The 17,070-nt window shown below is 42.8% G+C and overlaps 2 protein-coding genes across 3 annotated transcripts in view; both read left to right on the top strand.

Annotated features, from left to right (window-relative positions):
• Positions 1-13,281, top strand: part of abcc8 (ATP-binding cassette, sub-family C (CFTR/MRP), member 8) — a 46,628-nt gene extending 33,347 nt beyond the window's left edge. For both annotated transcript variants that reach the window (XM_034535095.1, XM_034535096.1), the window contains 19 exons: positions 323-407; positions 776-856; positions 1,443-1,580; positions 1,870-1,995; positions 2,185-2,281; positions 3,698-3,939; positions 5,433-5,590; positions 6,121-6,348; positions 6,712-6,804; positions 7,468-7,570; positions 7,991-8,104; positions 8,656-8,776; positions 9,369-9,499; positions 9,586-9,664; positions 9,835-9,943; positions 10,551-10,654; positions 11,975-12,108; positions 12,576-12,638; positions 13,144-13,281. In XM_034535095.1, coding sequence (XP_034390986.1) covers positions 323-407; positions 776-856; positions 1,443-1,580; positions 1,870-1,995; positions 2,185-2,281; positions 3,698-3,939; positions 5,433-5,590; positions 6,121-6,348; positions 6,712-6,804; positions 7,468-7,570; positions 7,991-8,104; positions 8,656-8,776; positions 9,369-9,499; positions 9,586-9,664; positions 9,835-9,943; positions 10,551-10,654; positions 11,975-12,108; positions 12,576-12,638; positions 13,144-13,281 — 2,344 coding nt within the window. The remainder of the gene's footprint in view (positions 1-322; positions 408-775; positions 857-1,442; positions 1,581-1,869; positions 1,996-2,184; positions 2,282-3,697; positions 3,940-5,432; positions 5,591-6,120; positions 6,349-6,711; positions 6,805-7,467; positions 7,571-7,990; positions 8,105-8,655; positions 8,777-9,368; positions 9,500-9,585; positions 9,665-9,834; positions 9,944-10,550; positions 10,655-11,974; positions 12,109-12,575; positions 12,639-13,143) is intronic.
• A 1,412-nt stretch (positions 13,282-14,693) lies between these two features.
• On the top strand, positions 14,694-15,936 carry kcnj11 (potassium inwardly rectifying channel subfamily J member 11). The gene has a single exon (XM_034534716.1). It carries the CDS (start codon positions 14,773-14,775, stop codon positions 15,934-15,936), a length of 1,164 nt encoding a protein of 387 aa, XP_034390607.1. The 5' UTR covers positions 14,694-14,772.
• Positions 15,937-17,070: the final 1,134 nt, after the last annotated feature.

Raw genomic sequence — 17,070 nt, 5'->3', positions numbered from 1 at the left:
CCATGTTTAAAAGACATGCAGTACTGTAGCCATGCATCTGGAGGAGCATGTTCTCAGGCACTGTGCTCCAAGAGATCTCACTGGTGTCTGGATTATTGTCATTTGTTAGATTCAGACTAAGATAAGGGCACATCCCATTAATTAATATAAATCAACCTATTCTGGCCTGTGACCCCATATGTTAGGTCACAATGTTCTCAAAGCTTCAGCAATTACAGAACTGTCAACTGAGGGTGGCTTTGTGTCCACTGCATCTTCAAGATCTTCACCTTCTGGCTGATCGCTGTCCTCATTTGTATTCTGTCTCGTTCCGGCCTATCAGGTACAAAGCTGTCATAGAAGCCTGTTCTCTTCAGCCAGACATCGACATCCTTCCACAGGGGGACCAGACAGAGATCGGTGAGCGGGTCAGTACAGTTAATGATTTCTTTGAGTTCCTCTGTGGTCTTTTTATTTTACAGATCTAAACCGACAGGCAGAACATTCCAGATCTGGCCATAGCTCCCACTGTGGCTCCCTGTATTGCAAACTCCTTTGTCATCAGTACTGTGCAACCAGGATTTGATGTACAGTACGTGTGTAGGGAGCTGGACTGACCTCGTTCAACCAAAGCACTGTCGTGTTGGATTTCGTCATGCACCGGGAATGGGGGAAATAAGCTGTGAACTCCTCTGTTACTGGGGGCAACTGCCACACACATTTATGGATTTTATCATGTTGCTTAACCCTCTTTGTTGTAAAATCTTGTAATAGAGTGTTCTGCCCTCTGGTGCAGGGTATCATCCTGTCAGGGGGACAGAAACAACGTATCAGCGTAGCCAGAGCCTTGTACCAACAGACCCACGTGGTATTTCTGGTGAGTCTTTGTCTTCACACACACATCTTCGATCCAAAGAATGGTTTCAGTTGTCGGATTGCACTTCACAGTCTTTTGGTATTCACAGTGAAAGATTGTGGAGCTTTACCTGAAGTCTCAGATGTGATATTATTTCTGATTTCTTCCTCTTGACAAACATAGCAACACGCTCTCTTAAGCTAATGCAACTTTTAACTGACTTTTGGATTTTATCGCCTCTCAGTTATTAATAATGATTTTGTATTATATGTTTGTTATGGCTATGGCTTCATTATCAATTGACCTGCAGATTAATTTCGCGATAAATATTTTAGTTTATGAATTGAAAAACAAAATGGTATTCAAAATGTCTCAGAGGCCACAATGATGATGTCAATTTGCTGTTTTTTTTCTGACTTAAGTCTAAAGTTGTACGAGTCTCAACTTACTGTCATATACGATGAAGGAACACAGCAAATACTGGGACAAGCACATTTTGGGGCTTCAAAAATATCTGAACTGATCAATCAAAGTAATTATTTTCTGTGCATTAGTCAAACCCAGTACTTATTTAATATATGTTGTCTATTTATGCTTTTGTTTTTAGGATGACCCATTCTCTGCCTTAGACATCCATCTGAGTGACCATCTGATGCAGGACGGTATCCTCAAGCTCCTGAAAGAGGAGAAGAGGACGGTGGTGTTGGTCACACACAAACTTCAGTATCTACCACAAGCAGACTGGGTAAGACCTGTGTGTGTGTGTGTGTGTGTGTGTGTGTGTGTGTGTGTGTGTGTGTGAAACAGATATATTTGCAGCTATTATCTTCATTAACTGAATTATCGGTATATTTAGAGACTCTTTTACTCTGTAATAGTCACACAAAATGATAAGATTGTGCATTTTGGATGCTGTTATATTATTCAGTATGTAAATATTACATTTGGGAATGTAGTTTATCTCAGAAAGATTCCAGAGTACATAAAGATTGCATTTCCTCTTCTGTCTCTGTTTGTATATATGTTTTTATTAGATCATTGCCATGAAAGATGGCACTATCCAGACGGAAGGGACTATGAAAAACATCCAGAAGTCTGAGCCTGAACTCTTTGAGCAGTGGAAAACCCTGATGCACAGACAGGACCAGGACTTTGAGACGGTAATAATTACTCAACATTCGAAGTGCGATGAATCCTTAATGACTCTGAGTCTTTGCTTTTCGTTGATTTGATAGTTTTTAGATTCAGGAGAGTTGCATACAATCCAATGCTGCTGAAGACAGTTTGATTACCTGGATGTTCGCTTAATGTCTCACCAGATTGTTCTCTTTTCTTTATATCTCCTCTAGGAAACAGAGGCAGCGAGTATGACGGATCTGGAGAGGAAAAACCTTCGGAGGGCCATGTACTCCCGAGAGGCTGCCAGGACCGAAGAGGAGGAGGAAGGTGAGAGGTTACAGGAAACAACAGCTTGATTTCATGTTTCTATGACTGCAGTCGGTCCGTTACTGATTTCAATTAAATTAAATGTAGTTTATTTTGTATAGTAATAATAGTAAAGGCGGAGTATCATTTCCCTTCTCCCGCTTTGTGTATTTGCTGAGGAGCAGCACCTCTTATATTACATTAAAGTTTAAGCTGAACAGCTTATTTTTGATGTAACACCTGCTGCAATAATTTGAATGATTCCAAAATGCCCTGTCCACCATGCTCGTCCCTTGTTCTTTATTTAATATATCCTGTCTATGTAAAAAGAAAACATGACAGGGGTGTCAAATGCTCCAGACCTTCTTCTGGGTCTGGCGTGTCATGACTTGGCTTCTCTTTAGACTTCCAGCAGCAACCAGATATATGACACCACCTTCTCTGTTGCTGCCTCCCGATGTGGCTGAACACCGAGTCTGATCCTTTATCCGTATGTGTCGCTGCTGTTGAATGTGCAGCTGTAGTGGAAGGTACTATGGTGCAGTAGCTATACTCTTTATCTGTATTCTGTGTTGTCTCCCGTGCGCTGGTGGCACCCCTGAATGGACTTGTGCGATGGCTCCAGCACCAAGTGTTGCTCTCATGTTCGATCGAGCAGGTGTGGCCAGAAAGCATGGACTGAAAACAAAGTCTGTGGCTTTGTGAATCTGCAAGCAACCCGCAAGCTGTGTCAGCTTCTCCCACCATCTTAGAATCTCATCACGCATCATTTTCTTTTTCCCCCAAAACATTTGTCACTCCTGCTCTCCAAAAACCTACTTAATGCCAGCATGGTTGCACAGTAGATGGTGGTAGCTACAGGCTGTTTAGCCCTGCTAGTCATGCTTTTCCTCCTCCATTCCCACGTGCAGCCTTGTGCTCCTAAGCTTGCTGCATGAATTTATATGATATTTATTTTACATCCGAGGTGGGGAGGAGGCTGGAGGTCATTAACGAGCTCCTCACCCACAGTCACTGTTGTCCTTGAAAAACTTGCCATTCATGTGAATAAGCATTTTCTAGGTGATGCTTTTATCTGTGGTTGCTCCTCTCGTTTGACCCTCTTTGCCCTTTCTTCTCCTCTCTTCCTGTTCTATGTTAGTCGATGTTCTTCAGAAAAATCTGAGAAAGGTGTCAGAAAAGGTGACATAAACTGATAGACGGTGAAAACTAAGATAATTAAATATTTAGAAGCGGTATTAGGAGGAGGAGGAAAGGTCAGGGAGAATCAGCAGTGAGTCAAAGCAGAGGAGACTACAGTTGGAAAGGTCTTTTATACACATAATTCACATTCATGTATTATAAAATAATTTCCTACCAAAATAAATATATAACTCTCTTGCAAAAAAAAACTAAACCAAGACTCTTGAACATTTTAACTCTCTGTCTCGATCCCAGAGGAATCGATTGAGAGTGACGATGACGACGACCTGTCGGTGCGTCAGCGGGCCACCATCCCCTGGCGCTCCTGTGGCATCTACCTGTCCTCCGCCGGGGTCCTCCTGCTCACCCTGCTCCTCCTGTCTCAGCTCCTCAAACACTCCCTCATGGTCGCCATCGACTACTGGCTGGCACACTGGACGTCAAACGTCATCACGGCCAAGATCGCAGCAACAGCTCGCAACAGTACCGTTGTTCAGGTGAGGGGCGGGACTGGATCTGAAGTCAAGAAGTCTTTTCCTGTTTGGTTATTTCAATGGTTTTATTTGTTTTTCTAGTTGTAGCTTCTGAATGAGGATGTACTGCTTTTCCAATCTTATCGCCAATCTTCAATGATCTACACTCAATATTGTATAGTTTTGGATCTTTGGGCTTTCAAAGTGTATCAAAATGAGATGATTTGATTTATAGACTTCTGACTCTTCTATTTTAAAGTCAAAAAGGAGGTGTAACATTGTTTTACGTGATAGTATGCACACATCTTTAAGTTTTTGACTGTTGGTCGGACAAATCAATATATTTGGTCTCAGAGAAAGTTCTGCGGGGAAATGTAAACATGGAGAGCTTTGTTTTAATGTGCATTTGTCGACAGACCTGCAGAAATCTTAAATGGCCTCTGAGGCTTTTAGACACAACTGATATGACAATACATATTTCTCTTAATTTAGTGGGTGAAAGACAATTTGTCACTAACTTCTTCACCTTCATTCAGTTTAAAGCTTGTCTTTCATCAGCGACCTCTTTCCTAATATAGTCTCTAACACACACACACACACACACACACACACACACACACACACACACACACACACACACACACACACACACACAGCTAACTGTTAATAATAGAGATGCTTCACTCCTTCTGGAAATGAAAAGCTTCCAACAGCTGGTGTGACCCCGATGTGTGAACGAAGCAGCTTAACTTTCACCGGTACTGATATTGAGTGTGTGTGCTACTCTCTGCTTTCTCTAAATGTGTGTGTGTGTGTGTGTGTGTGTGTGTGTCTGTCTGTCTGTCTGTCTGTCTGTCCTGTGATTTGCAATGCTAAGTAGTTTGGCACTTAAGTAGCACTTAAATGGCACTTACGGATAGTACTCTGTAGTTTAACGTTATTGAAGAAATTGTACTTGTTTGATTCTTGTTGTTCTGAGTTTGGACTCATGGTTTAATGCACTTATTGTAAGTCGCTTTGGATAAAAGCGTCAGCTAAATGACATGTAATGTAATAATGTAATGTAATGTAAGTCACATTTCACACAGTCATGCAGAGGCTACAGACAGTCAACTGGTATTTGGGGAGTTTGAAGTTCACGTGTCCTCCTGCCGTACACACACACAGCTGCATGTTGCCAGCTTTATCTAATCTGCGCGGTGCTGGAGACAAATCCATGAGAGGACACTCCTGTTCTGCTATCAAATACAACTTCTGGCACATCACTGCCTGCATGTCACCGCCATGTTGCTGCCTGACAGCACGAGGAGGAGGAGAGTGGATTAACAAAGAGTGTTATTATTGTGTCTTATTGAATATTAATGAATACTAAATAAAGGTAGAAAAGTAGAAAAAGAAGATTCAAAGTTAATGAAAATCACAAAAGATGTAGGTGGTAAATTGAGGAGAAAATGGAGATAACTCTCTCTCTCTCTCTCTCTCTCTCTCTCTCTCTCTCTCTCTCTCTCTCGCTGTAGGGCTTTCACTCGTGGTATCTGTCAGTGTTCAGCGTGCTGTGCTGCCTGGGCATCGTCCTGTGTCTGGCCACCTCCGTGGCCGTGGAGTGGACCGGCCTCAAAGTGGCCAAAGAGCTGCACCACGACCTGCTCAACAAGATCATCCTGGCCCCCATGAGGTTCGGCGCTCAGTGTGTGTGTGTGTGTGTGTGTGTGTGTACGTGTGTATGTGTGTGTGTGTGTTTGTGTGTGTGTGTGTGTGTGTGTGTGTGTGTGTGTGTGTGTGTGCGCGCTGCAGCTCGTCCTCCTTACGTTTGAAAGAGATGTGAGCTTGCTGTTCTGTGTGTTTGCTGAACCAGATCATTTAAACCGAGGAACAATGTTAAAAGCATATTTTTCTCACTCCATTACTCCGAGCTACGGAGCACCATCTGCTTTCCTTACACAAAACCTAGGAGACGTCACTTACATTAGACGCTCACATGCACACAACACACCTGTACTGTATATACACTCACAGCTAAATAAACAGATGCATTTCACATAACATAACTCATTCAACCATTATATTTGTTCTTATTGTAGACATGTGGAAATACTATTATGGTCTCTAGGTGTATAGCAATAATGTAATCTGGGTAAATAAAACCGTTTTGAGATTCAATTATTAAATGGATAAAGGGTTATTTCAATGTTTTCCTCCATCCAGGCTGTTTGAGACGACTCCGCTCGGCAGCATCCTCAACAGGTTTTCCACAGACACAAACACAATAGACCAGCACATCCCCACGACCCTGGAGTGCCTCTCCCGCTCCACCCTATTGTGTGTGTCCGCTCTGGGCGTCATCTGCTACGTGACCCCCATCTTTCTTATCGCACTCCTGCCGCTGGCCATCACCTGCTATTTCATCCAGAAATACTTCCGGGTGGCCTCCAGGTGAGTCGTGTGTGACGGAGGGAGAGATACCACTGACGTGTTGTGCACTGTATGTTTTCCTCTAATTCATTTACGTTCTACAATCACACACAAATAACACAGGTTTCAAAGGCTCATTCTTTTTTTTTACTTAACATATTTGAATTTGACTTTTTCTGCTTGAAAATAGATTTCCCACAAGGCACAGACTTTTTGGCGAATAAAATTGGATTTATTATGTCAACTTTGCATTTTATTCAACTGTTCTCTGAACCGGTTCAACCGTGCAGTTAGGCTTTCCTCGCCACTCCAACCTTTGATATTATTTTAACTTTGCTTCAGTTGATATTTCCCTCTCTAATGAGTCCTCTGTCTTCTGGTCAGGGACCTGCAGCAGCTGGAGGACAGCACCCAACTGCCTCTACTCTGCCACTTCTCTGAGACAGTGGAAGGTCTCACTACAATCAGGGCCCTCAGGTGATTATTATCAACTGGATGAGCATTAATATTATTGTCCAACGATGTTTAAGAGGGATACAAACTTAAAAATGTGTTACGCTAAAAGTCTGTTTTAATATTCATCTGTTGAAGGGGCAAATGTTCTCTTTGCTCACCTTCAATCTCAGTTAAACGTGTATACTTACGAGATGATTTAGTTACATCACAACTAGTGTGGAAGCTAATCAAGGTCCAAAATGCAACTTGATGTGGAAACTTGAAGTCTCCAGTGCATACTATGAATGGAATTTTCATTATGTCCAGCAGTTAAAGGTTTTGAAACAAAAGTATTTGCATATTCAAATTGTTTCAATAAGGTACATGTCATTTTAAGAATGTAATTATTACTCTATTATCTTTCTTTTCTTTTCACCTTCCAACATGTTCAGAGTTTGATATGTTTAATATGTCGTCTCTGCAGTCAGAAACACCTGATATTTTCACATCAACTTACAAAGGTTCTAATCAAATGTTTTAACTGTGTCATTATTACTATTTAACTTCCTGTAATAAGGATGACATGTGTCTATCATTAAAAAAAAAAGTCAAGAAGTTAAATAATTCACATTATTTCATTGTGTATTGCTGTCAGGCAGATAGACTCCCAGAAAGCAACAGCAATGTGTCTTTGTCCATCGGCAGGTATGAGCCCAGGTTCAGACAGAGGTTACTGCAGTTCACGGACGCCAACAACATTGCTTCTCTCTTCCTCACAGCAGCCAACCGTTGGCTGGAGGTCCGAATGGTAATGACGTGTCCTCTATGCAGTGCGATAACATTCACTTCCTGTTTACGGTTTGTCAGACAACAGCTGTTGATGTCGCTGCTCCCTCTGTTGGGATCCTGGAAAAACTGAATTTTTCATCACTCGCTTTATTCAGATCACATTCTGTGTTCTTCATGTAATGTTTTATGTACCGATTGCATGCGGCTCGCAGCTCGCTTGGCTTCTTGTGTTTCACAGTTTGAAAGAGGAGATAACCGTCAGGTGTTAATGGATTCATGTGCATAGATGCAAAAGAAAACAAACAGGACGTTTGTGTGTGTGTCGACAATAAACCCATCTACGTTCATGTATCCACTCTACTTCTTTAAGTCATCATTTTGTATTATCCAGCGATGCATTATCTTCCTTCTGTGAAGTTGACATTGTCTCTCTCTACAGGAGTATATTGGAGCCTTTGTTGTGTTGGTGGCAGCTGTCGCCTCCATCGCTAACTCTCTCTACAACCAGCTGTCTCCTGGTCTGGTGGGGCTGGGACTGACATACGCACTCATGGTGAGACTGTGTGTGTGTGTGTGTGTGTGTGTGACATTACATGTGCATATTTTACAATTTAGAATTACTTTTTTTTCTACTCTTAGAATATTTGATTATATTTTAGTTTTTCTAACTCATTACTTATTACTGGGTTTTGATTATAAGCAAGATTTGATCTGATTATATTGAATATGAACAAAAATCATATACATTCTTTTGTTTACCATTTCTTTTTTCATACTTGGTGGGATATATATGAAGAGATTTTTAAAAAGAACAACTTCAGATGCATAATCAGTGGCTGATTGCATTTCTTGCAGCAACAAAAATAAACATAATGTAAAAATCTGCCTGAAAATCTGTTTGTAAAACTTCTTTCTCTACATATGTGTTTCCAAATTTGTTGAATTTAACATTTTCAGATAAACTGCATAATTAAATGTTGAGAAGATTCTTTTGTTCTCATGTTTCATAGATCATTGGACTATCTGACAAATGCAATAAAGTGTGTGCCGACATTTCACCAACTCTTCAAAACTCCTCCTCCTCCTCCTCCTTCTTTGTACCAGGTATCCAACTACATGAACTGGATGGTGCGTAATCTGGCAGACATGGAGGTACAGCTTGGCTCAGTCAAGAGAATTAACGGCCTCCTCAAAACTGAACCGGAGAATTACGAGGGACTGCTCAGTGAGTGAACACACTCCTTTCAACAATTCAACCGTGGGCACCTTTAGGGTTTTCATGTCTGAGGGTTTTGGCTGCAGCGTGGCCAGCAGGTCACATGTAAAAGTCTGTCACTGACTGAGTCACTGAGTGAGTGATGAAATTACACCTTTGGCCACTTTCAAAATAATAGGCAGTGGGGTTTTTTACCTCCGTGATTAATCAACCTCAATGTAGTTTATTAACCTGGACCACGAACATGTGCCTGAAAGTTTCCATTACACTTTTTGTAATACTGTGGCCAGGCTCGCTTGACGCACCTGTGACACACCTGTGGCACGAGATGGGATCAGTAAAACTGTTTAATTATTGGTTGGCTGTTTCAATCATAGCCAATCACATTGACTATGTTCACCTCCTTTGATGAGTCGCCCTGTCATGGCGCAGTTCGGGAATCCTTTAGAGGTTTCCTCAGGGCAAACTTATTGTAGTTTGGGACTTTTAATTAATGAGATTATTTTGTAAAGTTTAGTTTTGAACTAATTGTAACCCATTGTATCAAGAGGTGAAAAAGGGAGAAAGCTGAAATCCACTGATGTTTCTGCGTCTGTCTCAGCTGTGTCTCAGGTCCCTGACGGCTGGCCCAGAGAGGGAGAGATCAAGATCCAAAATTTGAGTGTTCGATACGACGCCACGCTGAAGCCAGTGCTCAAAAATGTCAACGCAAACATCAACCCTGGGCAGAAGGTAGCCAAACAGAGCCACACCTGTGACACAAAATATGAAGAATTAAATGTTGAGGATAGTGATGGTTCGGACTTGTTGGTTTTCAGGTGGGAATCTGTGGCAGAACCGGCAGCGGCAAATCCTCTTTCTCTTTGGCCTTGTTCCGCATGGTGGACATGTTTGAGGGTACAGCAAAACATCAACGCTGACATGCAGTACATTGAAAGGCCCCGTTCATAAACCACGAGAAAGCTTTTACATGCAACGCCATCAAGAACAAACTGCACTCTGTCATGTGGTCTATGTGTGATGTATTTGCGTGTGGTGAGTATGTGTTCCTTTCTTTTCTTTCACAGGGAATATTATTATCGATGGGATTGACATCGCCAAGCTGCCTCTGCAGACGCTCAGGTCTCGCTTGTCCATCATCCTTCAAGACCCCTTCCTGTTCAGCGGCGCCATCCGGTACGATGAACTTCACTTCACAATTAATTAGCAGGACGACGAGGTTTATTTTTGATGATAATCAAGTTTTGAGAATCTTCAGCAATCGAGCCAGCTGGCAAACTGTGACACACTTCAAAGACACTCATTTGAATCACGAGTGGAGCTGAGGGTTTGTAGATAAGAGGAGATTCCTCTGAAAACTTCACTGGTTAATTTTAGACTGTGTGATAAAAGCAGGACAGCCAGAGAGAGAGAGACAATATGAACAGGGACCATAAAAGCTTTGTAATGTTGGAGGAGAACAGATGAGGAAACATTAAAGGAAGCTATGTGACGCTGTCAGACTGTAGTTTGGGATATTTTAGGAAGTCGAATAACGTAAAACCATGTTTGGTGTCTCGGCTCTCACCTCATCACTTCCCGTAGTGTACACTTTAAGGGAGAGAGGTTGGGGAGGGAGGAGCTACTTCAAATAGATCAATGACATTGTCGTTTCTTAAATGTTAACGTTAGTTGAGGCTTCAGTTGAGGATACATAATGTGGCTAAATAAGACTCCACTTTAAGTGTATTAATACGTGTGCATGTACCTGCATGTATGTGTGTATGTGTGTGTGTGTGTGTAGGTTCAACCTGGACCCAGAGATGAAGGCTACAGATGAGATGCTCTGGGAAGCTCTGGAGATCGCTCAGCTGAAGCCTGTTGTTAAATCCCTCCCAGGAGGCCTGGGTGAGAAATATATATATGTGTGTGTGTGTGTGTGTTCATCTTCCTGGGGTTTCTTCCTTTCTATCCAAACTGAAGGTCTGAGGGTAGAGGGAATTGCTTTGAGGCGAGCTTATGACTTCCCCAGTGTCTCTTTACAAAGATCAGGCGGCTCTATCAAATAACACATTTTCAATCCCTGTCTGATCTGTATTATTTTGTGAAGCTGCAGTTTTATCAGCACATTATTCTCTGCTGACTTCAGCTCATAGTTGTGACACAGGAGACTTGCCAGCCTCCCCATCAGATCCGGTAGTAGCTGAGAGGCGTGTTCCTCTTAGTCTACATACCTGACACATGCTTGGCGTGCTGATGCTTGGGGCCTCGTCTCTGCACGGTGTCTTACTTTAGCTGTTAGTTTGAAGTTCATCACCCATGTTAGTACGTCTCCGTCCACCTTTACACTGCTCTGGTGGAGGAATAGACTGCTGCTGCTCGAGTCGCCTGCTTCCATCGACGTGACACTGAGTGTGTGTGTGTGTGTGTGTGTGTGTTGGTGCGCGGTATGTTGAAACCAGCTGCTCACTTGCTTTAGTTTAAATTCACTGGAGTCACATGTTTGCTAAGATATTGTTCCGTCCCCAGGGGTTAAGGACTCATTCATTTCCACCTTTAATTACGTTAAAGGGCCAGTTTAGTGTCAATGTTGAGTCTTGTGTTGCAGAAAAAGCAGACAACAGTTATTTGCAGTCGGTCTTCGTTACATGCAGAGATTGGGATTGAGTTTTATAAAAGATGTTAGTTTGTGAAATTCAAAATGAATGTTTTATTTCATTCTACAGTATACTTATTTAAGATAAACACCAAATATAGATTATTTTCTCAGATAGAATATAGGTTGATTATAGTTTTACTCATATTTTGAAGAATTCGCCACACTTCATCTCCTGAATCATATAAAACCTGCTGTTATGGTTATACCTCTCTCTCTCTCTCTCTCTCTCTCTCTCTCTCTCTCTCCACCCCCTTAGTTCCTGTCTATCTTTTTAATAACTAACATATTAAAGATAAACAACAATAGCACCAACACCAAACTGATAGATCACTCTAGAGCAGTTAACTTTTTCGAGCATTGTTTTACAGCTTCGCCTCATTCATAGGCCTTGAATGGAAAATCAATACGATATTGATTTGCGGGAGTTTGATGGCCAATTAACTTTGCCCTCTCTTTTAGCTGAAATAATAGCCTATGTTACATTTAAAGCAGTCTCTGATTTAAAATGTGTTATGAACGTATACATAAATATGAAAACTAACAACATGTATGTATACTATTTTATTCAGATGCCATGGTGACAGAGGGAGGAGAAAATTTCAGCCAGGGCCAGAGACAGCTGTTCTGTCTGGCCCGAGCCTTCGTCAGGAAGAGCAGCATCCTTATCATGGACGAAGCCACCGCATCCATCGACATGGCAACGGTCAGTGTGTGTGGGGACAAGAGAGCACTCTTATCAGTTTTGGGTCAAGGGTTGCACCTTTAAGTGATGCTTTTTTTTTAAATAAGAGGAGGATTAAAAAAAAAAGAGTGGAGGAGGTGTGCAATGTAGGGAAAATACTCGGAGCCAGAAGGGGAATCAGTGTTGTTATACTTCAGACCCGTTCCAGAATGATCGCTCACGAAGAGCAACATTTCAAGCTTACAATAACGCAGCTGCACTGCCCTCGAGGAGACCCGGTCAAGCGTTTAATCAGGGACACTAAGGTGAGGAACAAGAGACGGGACAGTTTGAAAAATAAGCTTCAACAGGGTTGAGCGGTACAAAAGGAACATGGCAACTGTTCAAATTGCTCTTTATTTTACCGCTTGTACTTCTGTTGTGGTCCTTGATTCTCCGTCAACATGAAAGTAAATGAGCCTTCTCTCCCCCTGCCTCTGTCCTCGCAGGAGAGCATCCTGCAGAAAGTGGTGATGACTGCTTTTGCTGACCGAACAGTCGTGACTATAGCGGTGAGTATCTCCCTCACACATGCCAGGCATTTAGGACACTGCAGGCAGCGCTCCCGTTTCCCCCTGAGAGCTGAGAGCGCTGACCTTCGTCCTGCACTGCGGATGCACTTCTTGTAAAGGGACACAAAGCAAACAGATGAGTGGACAAAACAATATCTGTAGCTGATTCTGTGGGATTATGCTGTAAACTAAGAAGGTACGAGAAAAGAAGGAAAGGGAACATCAGAGCAGATGCCAGACATTCAGGATAATTTTACCTCTGAATACTTCAGGTCATCTCAAATATGTTAAACAGTCTGAACTCTTCATGTCTGAACTCTTCATGTGTGATATTTCATATTTTACTGTGGAGGAACATTTTCCTGAATCAGAACCTCTTATTTCATGTCATACTTTAACTTATCTGTAGAAAGGAAATTGTGTGATAAAGCGTCACATTTTTTTGTTTCAAAAGATGAATCTAGTGTCAATGTAGTGACTGCATTTCTTCTCGTTCGCCACACAGCATCGCGTCCACACCATCCTGAACGCCGACCTGGTGATTGTGATGAAGAGGGGGATCATCCTGGAGTACGACAGGCCCCAGGCCCTGCTGAGCAAGGAGGACAGCGTCTTCACCTCCTTCGTGCGTGCAGACAAGTAGCACAAGAGGGGAGGAAGCATTAGAAGAAGACATTCAAAGTGCAATTGTCCCATGGAAGATATATTCCTTTTATAATCATGTTGTATAATATTTGTATATAAATAGTTAATTCTTTGTTAATAAAACATAAATTATCACGAAGGTGTGTTTTTTTTGGTGGTGTGTGTGTGGGGTCAGGAGAAGGATTGGGATGATTTCAAACGTTGTTTTGTGCTTGTGTGAGAGAAACTTGATGACGTGTTATGAAATAAATGAGTCATCAGCAACTTGCAGGTTTAAAATGAGCTGAGGAGCACAGTGGCGAGGCAAAGGGACAGAAACAGGATGCTGATCATCCTCATTTACTCAGGCGTGTCACCGTGGGATGCGCAGCTGCAGCCAGGACTGACATGTGACATCAGAAAGTTAGAGAGGAGCGCAGCCGCCTAAAATAAAGCTCCCAAAGGTGGAATGGAAAGGAGACGGTTTTCAAAACCCTGGATGTCACTCTAAAACCTGTGGTTGGCGGTAATACATACATAGTAGTAACCTTTACATAATAAAAAAGACTATGTATAGTTTGGAAAGCTGAATTCAAGATGTTTTATTTTTTTATTAATTACATTTTACCTCATTTAGTTTGAATAAAATCAGTGTGAATCACTGAGTAGACTTATTTTATCAGGAAAGTCAAAGATGTAGGAAATTGAGGAATTTTACTCATTTGGAGGTCAACTTTAAATGTAATTTATTCATTCAATACTTTTTACTCAAAGTTGTAATTAAAATCGAATCAATTATATTACCATTATTTTTTTTGTCATTTGTTAGGTTGCACAGTTCCTGTGGGTGAACAGCCCACTTTCTATTCATAAAGCAAAGTTAATCGCTTGAAGATTATTTACTCTAGAGTGCTCTATATTTAACCCATTATATTCGGTGCTGCCTATGGCCTTTAAGCTTGATGGGCCCACTCCCGCATTCTCATTGAAAATCAAAGGAAGGGCCCCACAGAGATGGTGGAGGGGCGGTGAAGGCCTCCACCTCACAACGTCTCCATCTCACGTTACAAAGTGAAGTGACGCAGTCAGCACAGAACATGCCTTCTGTTTCAAAAGGATGATACAACTCAACTCAGAGGCCCAATCTGCTCCAGCATCAATAGTTTACATACGATTGAATTTCCACGGCGAGTGCACACTGGGTCGATTCCCAATGGGACGGGGAGGTGTGGCGCATCTCTGCCCTGTGGGTGGTGTGAGTGACCGCGGCAGCTGTGGAGCTGGAAGGAGAATTTTCCCCAGAGTCTTTGCGGGCGTGGAGCGCCTGATCTGGAGGCAACGTGAGGAGCGCGCATACCTTCAGAAAACGGACAACAAGAATCTACCGTGCTCGACAGCGGAGGAGCTCGCTGGAAGAAAAGGAGAATAATTCATCTTGTGGAGGGCAGAGACGAATCACTCAAAGGCAAAACAAAAAAAAGAGGCTGTGGGTCCATAGCATGGGAGCGCTATGTTGTCCAGGAAAGGACTCATTCCTGAAGATTACTTGCTCACTCGTCTGGCTGAGAATGTCCTGCAGCCAAAGTTCTTTAAGGCCAAATCGGGGAAAGCAAGGTTCGTGGCCAAAAACGGCACCTGCAATGTAGCGCACACCAACATCCGAGAACAGGGTCGATTCTTGCAGGACGTCTTCACCACCCTCGTGGATTTAAAATGGCTCCATACGCTCATCATTTTCACCATGTCCTTTCTATGCAGCTGGCTCCTTTTCGGGATGATCTGGTGGCTTATTGCATTTGCGCATGGCGACTTGGACCAGAGTGGAGACGGCTTTGTCCCGTGCGTAACGGACATTCACTCCTTCTCCTCCGCTTTCCTCTTCTCAATAGAGGTCCAGGTGACCATCGGCTTCGGGGGCCGGATGGTCACGGAGGAGTGCGTCTCCGCCATCATAGTTCTTATCGTGCAGAACATCGTCGGACTGCTCATCAACGCCATCATGCTCGGCTGCATCTTCATGAAAACGGCGCAGGCCAATCGGCGCGCGGAGACGCTCATTTTCAGCAAGCACGCAGTCATCTCAGTCCGAAACAACAAGCTGTGCTTCATGATCCGGATCGGGGATCTGAGGAAAAGCATGATCATCAGCGCCACGGTGCGGTTGCAGGTGGTCAGGAGAAGCACCACCACGGAGGGCGAGGTGGTGCCTCTGGACCAGATCGACATCCACATGGATAACCCGGTGGGCACCAACGGCGTCTTCCTGGTGTCCCCCCTCATCATCTGTCACGTGATCGACAAGGACAGCCCTCTGTATGAGCTGTCCGCTTTTGAGCTGCAGCACGAGGACATCGAGGTGATCGCGGTGCTGGAGGGGGTGGTGGAGACCACGGGCATCACCACCCAAGCCAGGACCTCCTACGTGTCGGAGGAGATCCTGTGGGGGCAGCGCTTCGTCCCCACGGTCTCCGAGGAGGACGGCATGTACGCGGTGGACTACTCCAAGTTCGGTAACACCATGAAGGTCCCGACGCCGTTCTGCAGCGCCAAGAAACTGGACGAGGTCGGCGGCATCGCTCGCTTTAAACTCAACGAGGGCGTCACCTTGCGGGCGACTGTGAGAAGGCGGCGGCGCTCCGTGGTGGTCCGCAGGTCCCGGAATGAGACTGAGTGAATGAGGATCCATGTACACCATGTTTTAGGGTTGGTCCTTTAAGTTGGAGGATAGTTATAAATTGATATTTATTTTATAATTCACGTATGTATGTTATGGAGTACCTCTAATCTATAATTCACATCAGATGTCTCCATGCAGTCAGATGTATGCGCACGTCAACAAGCTTTTCACTCAGGGTCACGGAATGCACCCGGAATGTTTGGATGTGTGTTTTTTTTTTATAATTAAGAGTGTATGCATGTATCTAAAAGCAATAAAAGAGAATCCTTCATCTAAAGTCTTTTTGTGGATGGAGAGGCCAAATTATATGATTTTAAAAAAGGGACACCTCAATGCTTTTAGTATTGCACTTCCATAAAGTTAGGGGCGGGACCAACACTGGAGGTTTGAGGTCAATATCAATATTTGTGAGTTTGGAAAAATGAAGTATTGATCCAGCAACATGTTTTATAAGGATCACTACAAATTGGTTATTTAAGAATTGAGAACAAGAACTGTGCAGAAAATCTTTCAGATGATGAGTTATAGTCATCTTTCTGTCATATATGCTGTGACACCATGTCCCAGACTACTTAACAAGTTTGAGGTTCAAACATAATTTCCTGGGAAATCTTCATGAGCAAATTTATGAGGTGTTAAGAAGAGTTTATTCATGTAAAGAAAAACAACCAAATGTATTCAGGCAGGTTTAATATTTGTTAGATATATTCTAAATATATTTTTAAAAAGCTCTCAAGCAGTCTGTATTGCTTTCAAATATTAATTCACCTCTAGATAATATATTTTCATTTAATGTTATCACTGCGGAATCAACACACATGCAAGCATGATTTACTCTTTATACTATACTATTATATTGTTATGGCACACAATACGATGCATGTGTCCATCCGGGGAGAGGGATCCTCCTCTGTTGCTCTCCTGAAGGTTTCTTCCCTGTGAAAGGGTTTTTTGGGAGTTGTTCCTGATCCGATGTGAGGTCCTGGGACAGGGATGCCGTATGTGTACAGATTGTAAAGCCCTCTGAGGGGAGTTTGTAATTTGTGATATTGGGCTATATAAAATAAACTGAATTGAATTGAACCAATGGCTTTGACCTTAGAGGGTTATAAAACCAACATAAATTGTCAG

The sequence above is a fragment of the Cyclopterus lumpus genome, chromosome 6 (genome assembly GCF_009769545.1).
Source record: "Cyclopterus lumpus isolate fCycLum1 chromosome 6, fCycLum1.pri, whole genome shotgun sequence".
Taxonomy (NCBI): Eukaryota; Metazoa; Chordata; class Actinopteri; order Perciformes; family Cyclopteridae; genus Cyclopterus; species Cyclopterus lumpus.
This window is presented reverse-complemented; position numbering and strand designations above follow the sequence as displayed.

Excerpts from the sequence above, each read along its gene's own strand:
- kcnj11 (XM_034534716.1), top strand. The coding sequence starts at position 14,773 with ATGTTGTCCAGGAAAGGACTCATTCCTGAAGATTACTTGCTCACTCGT.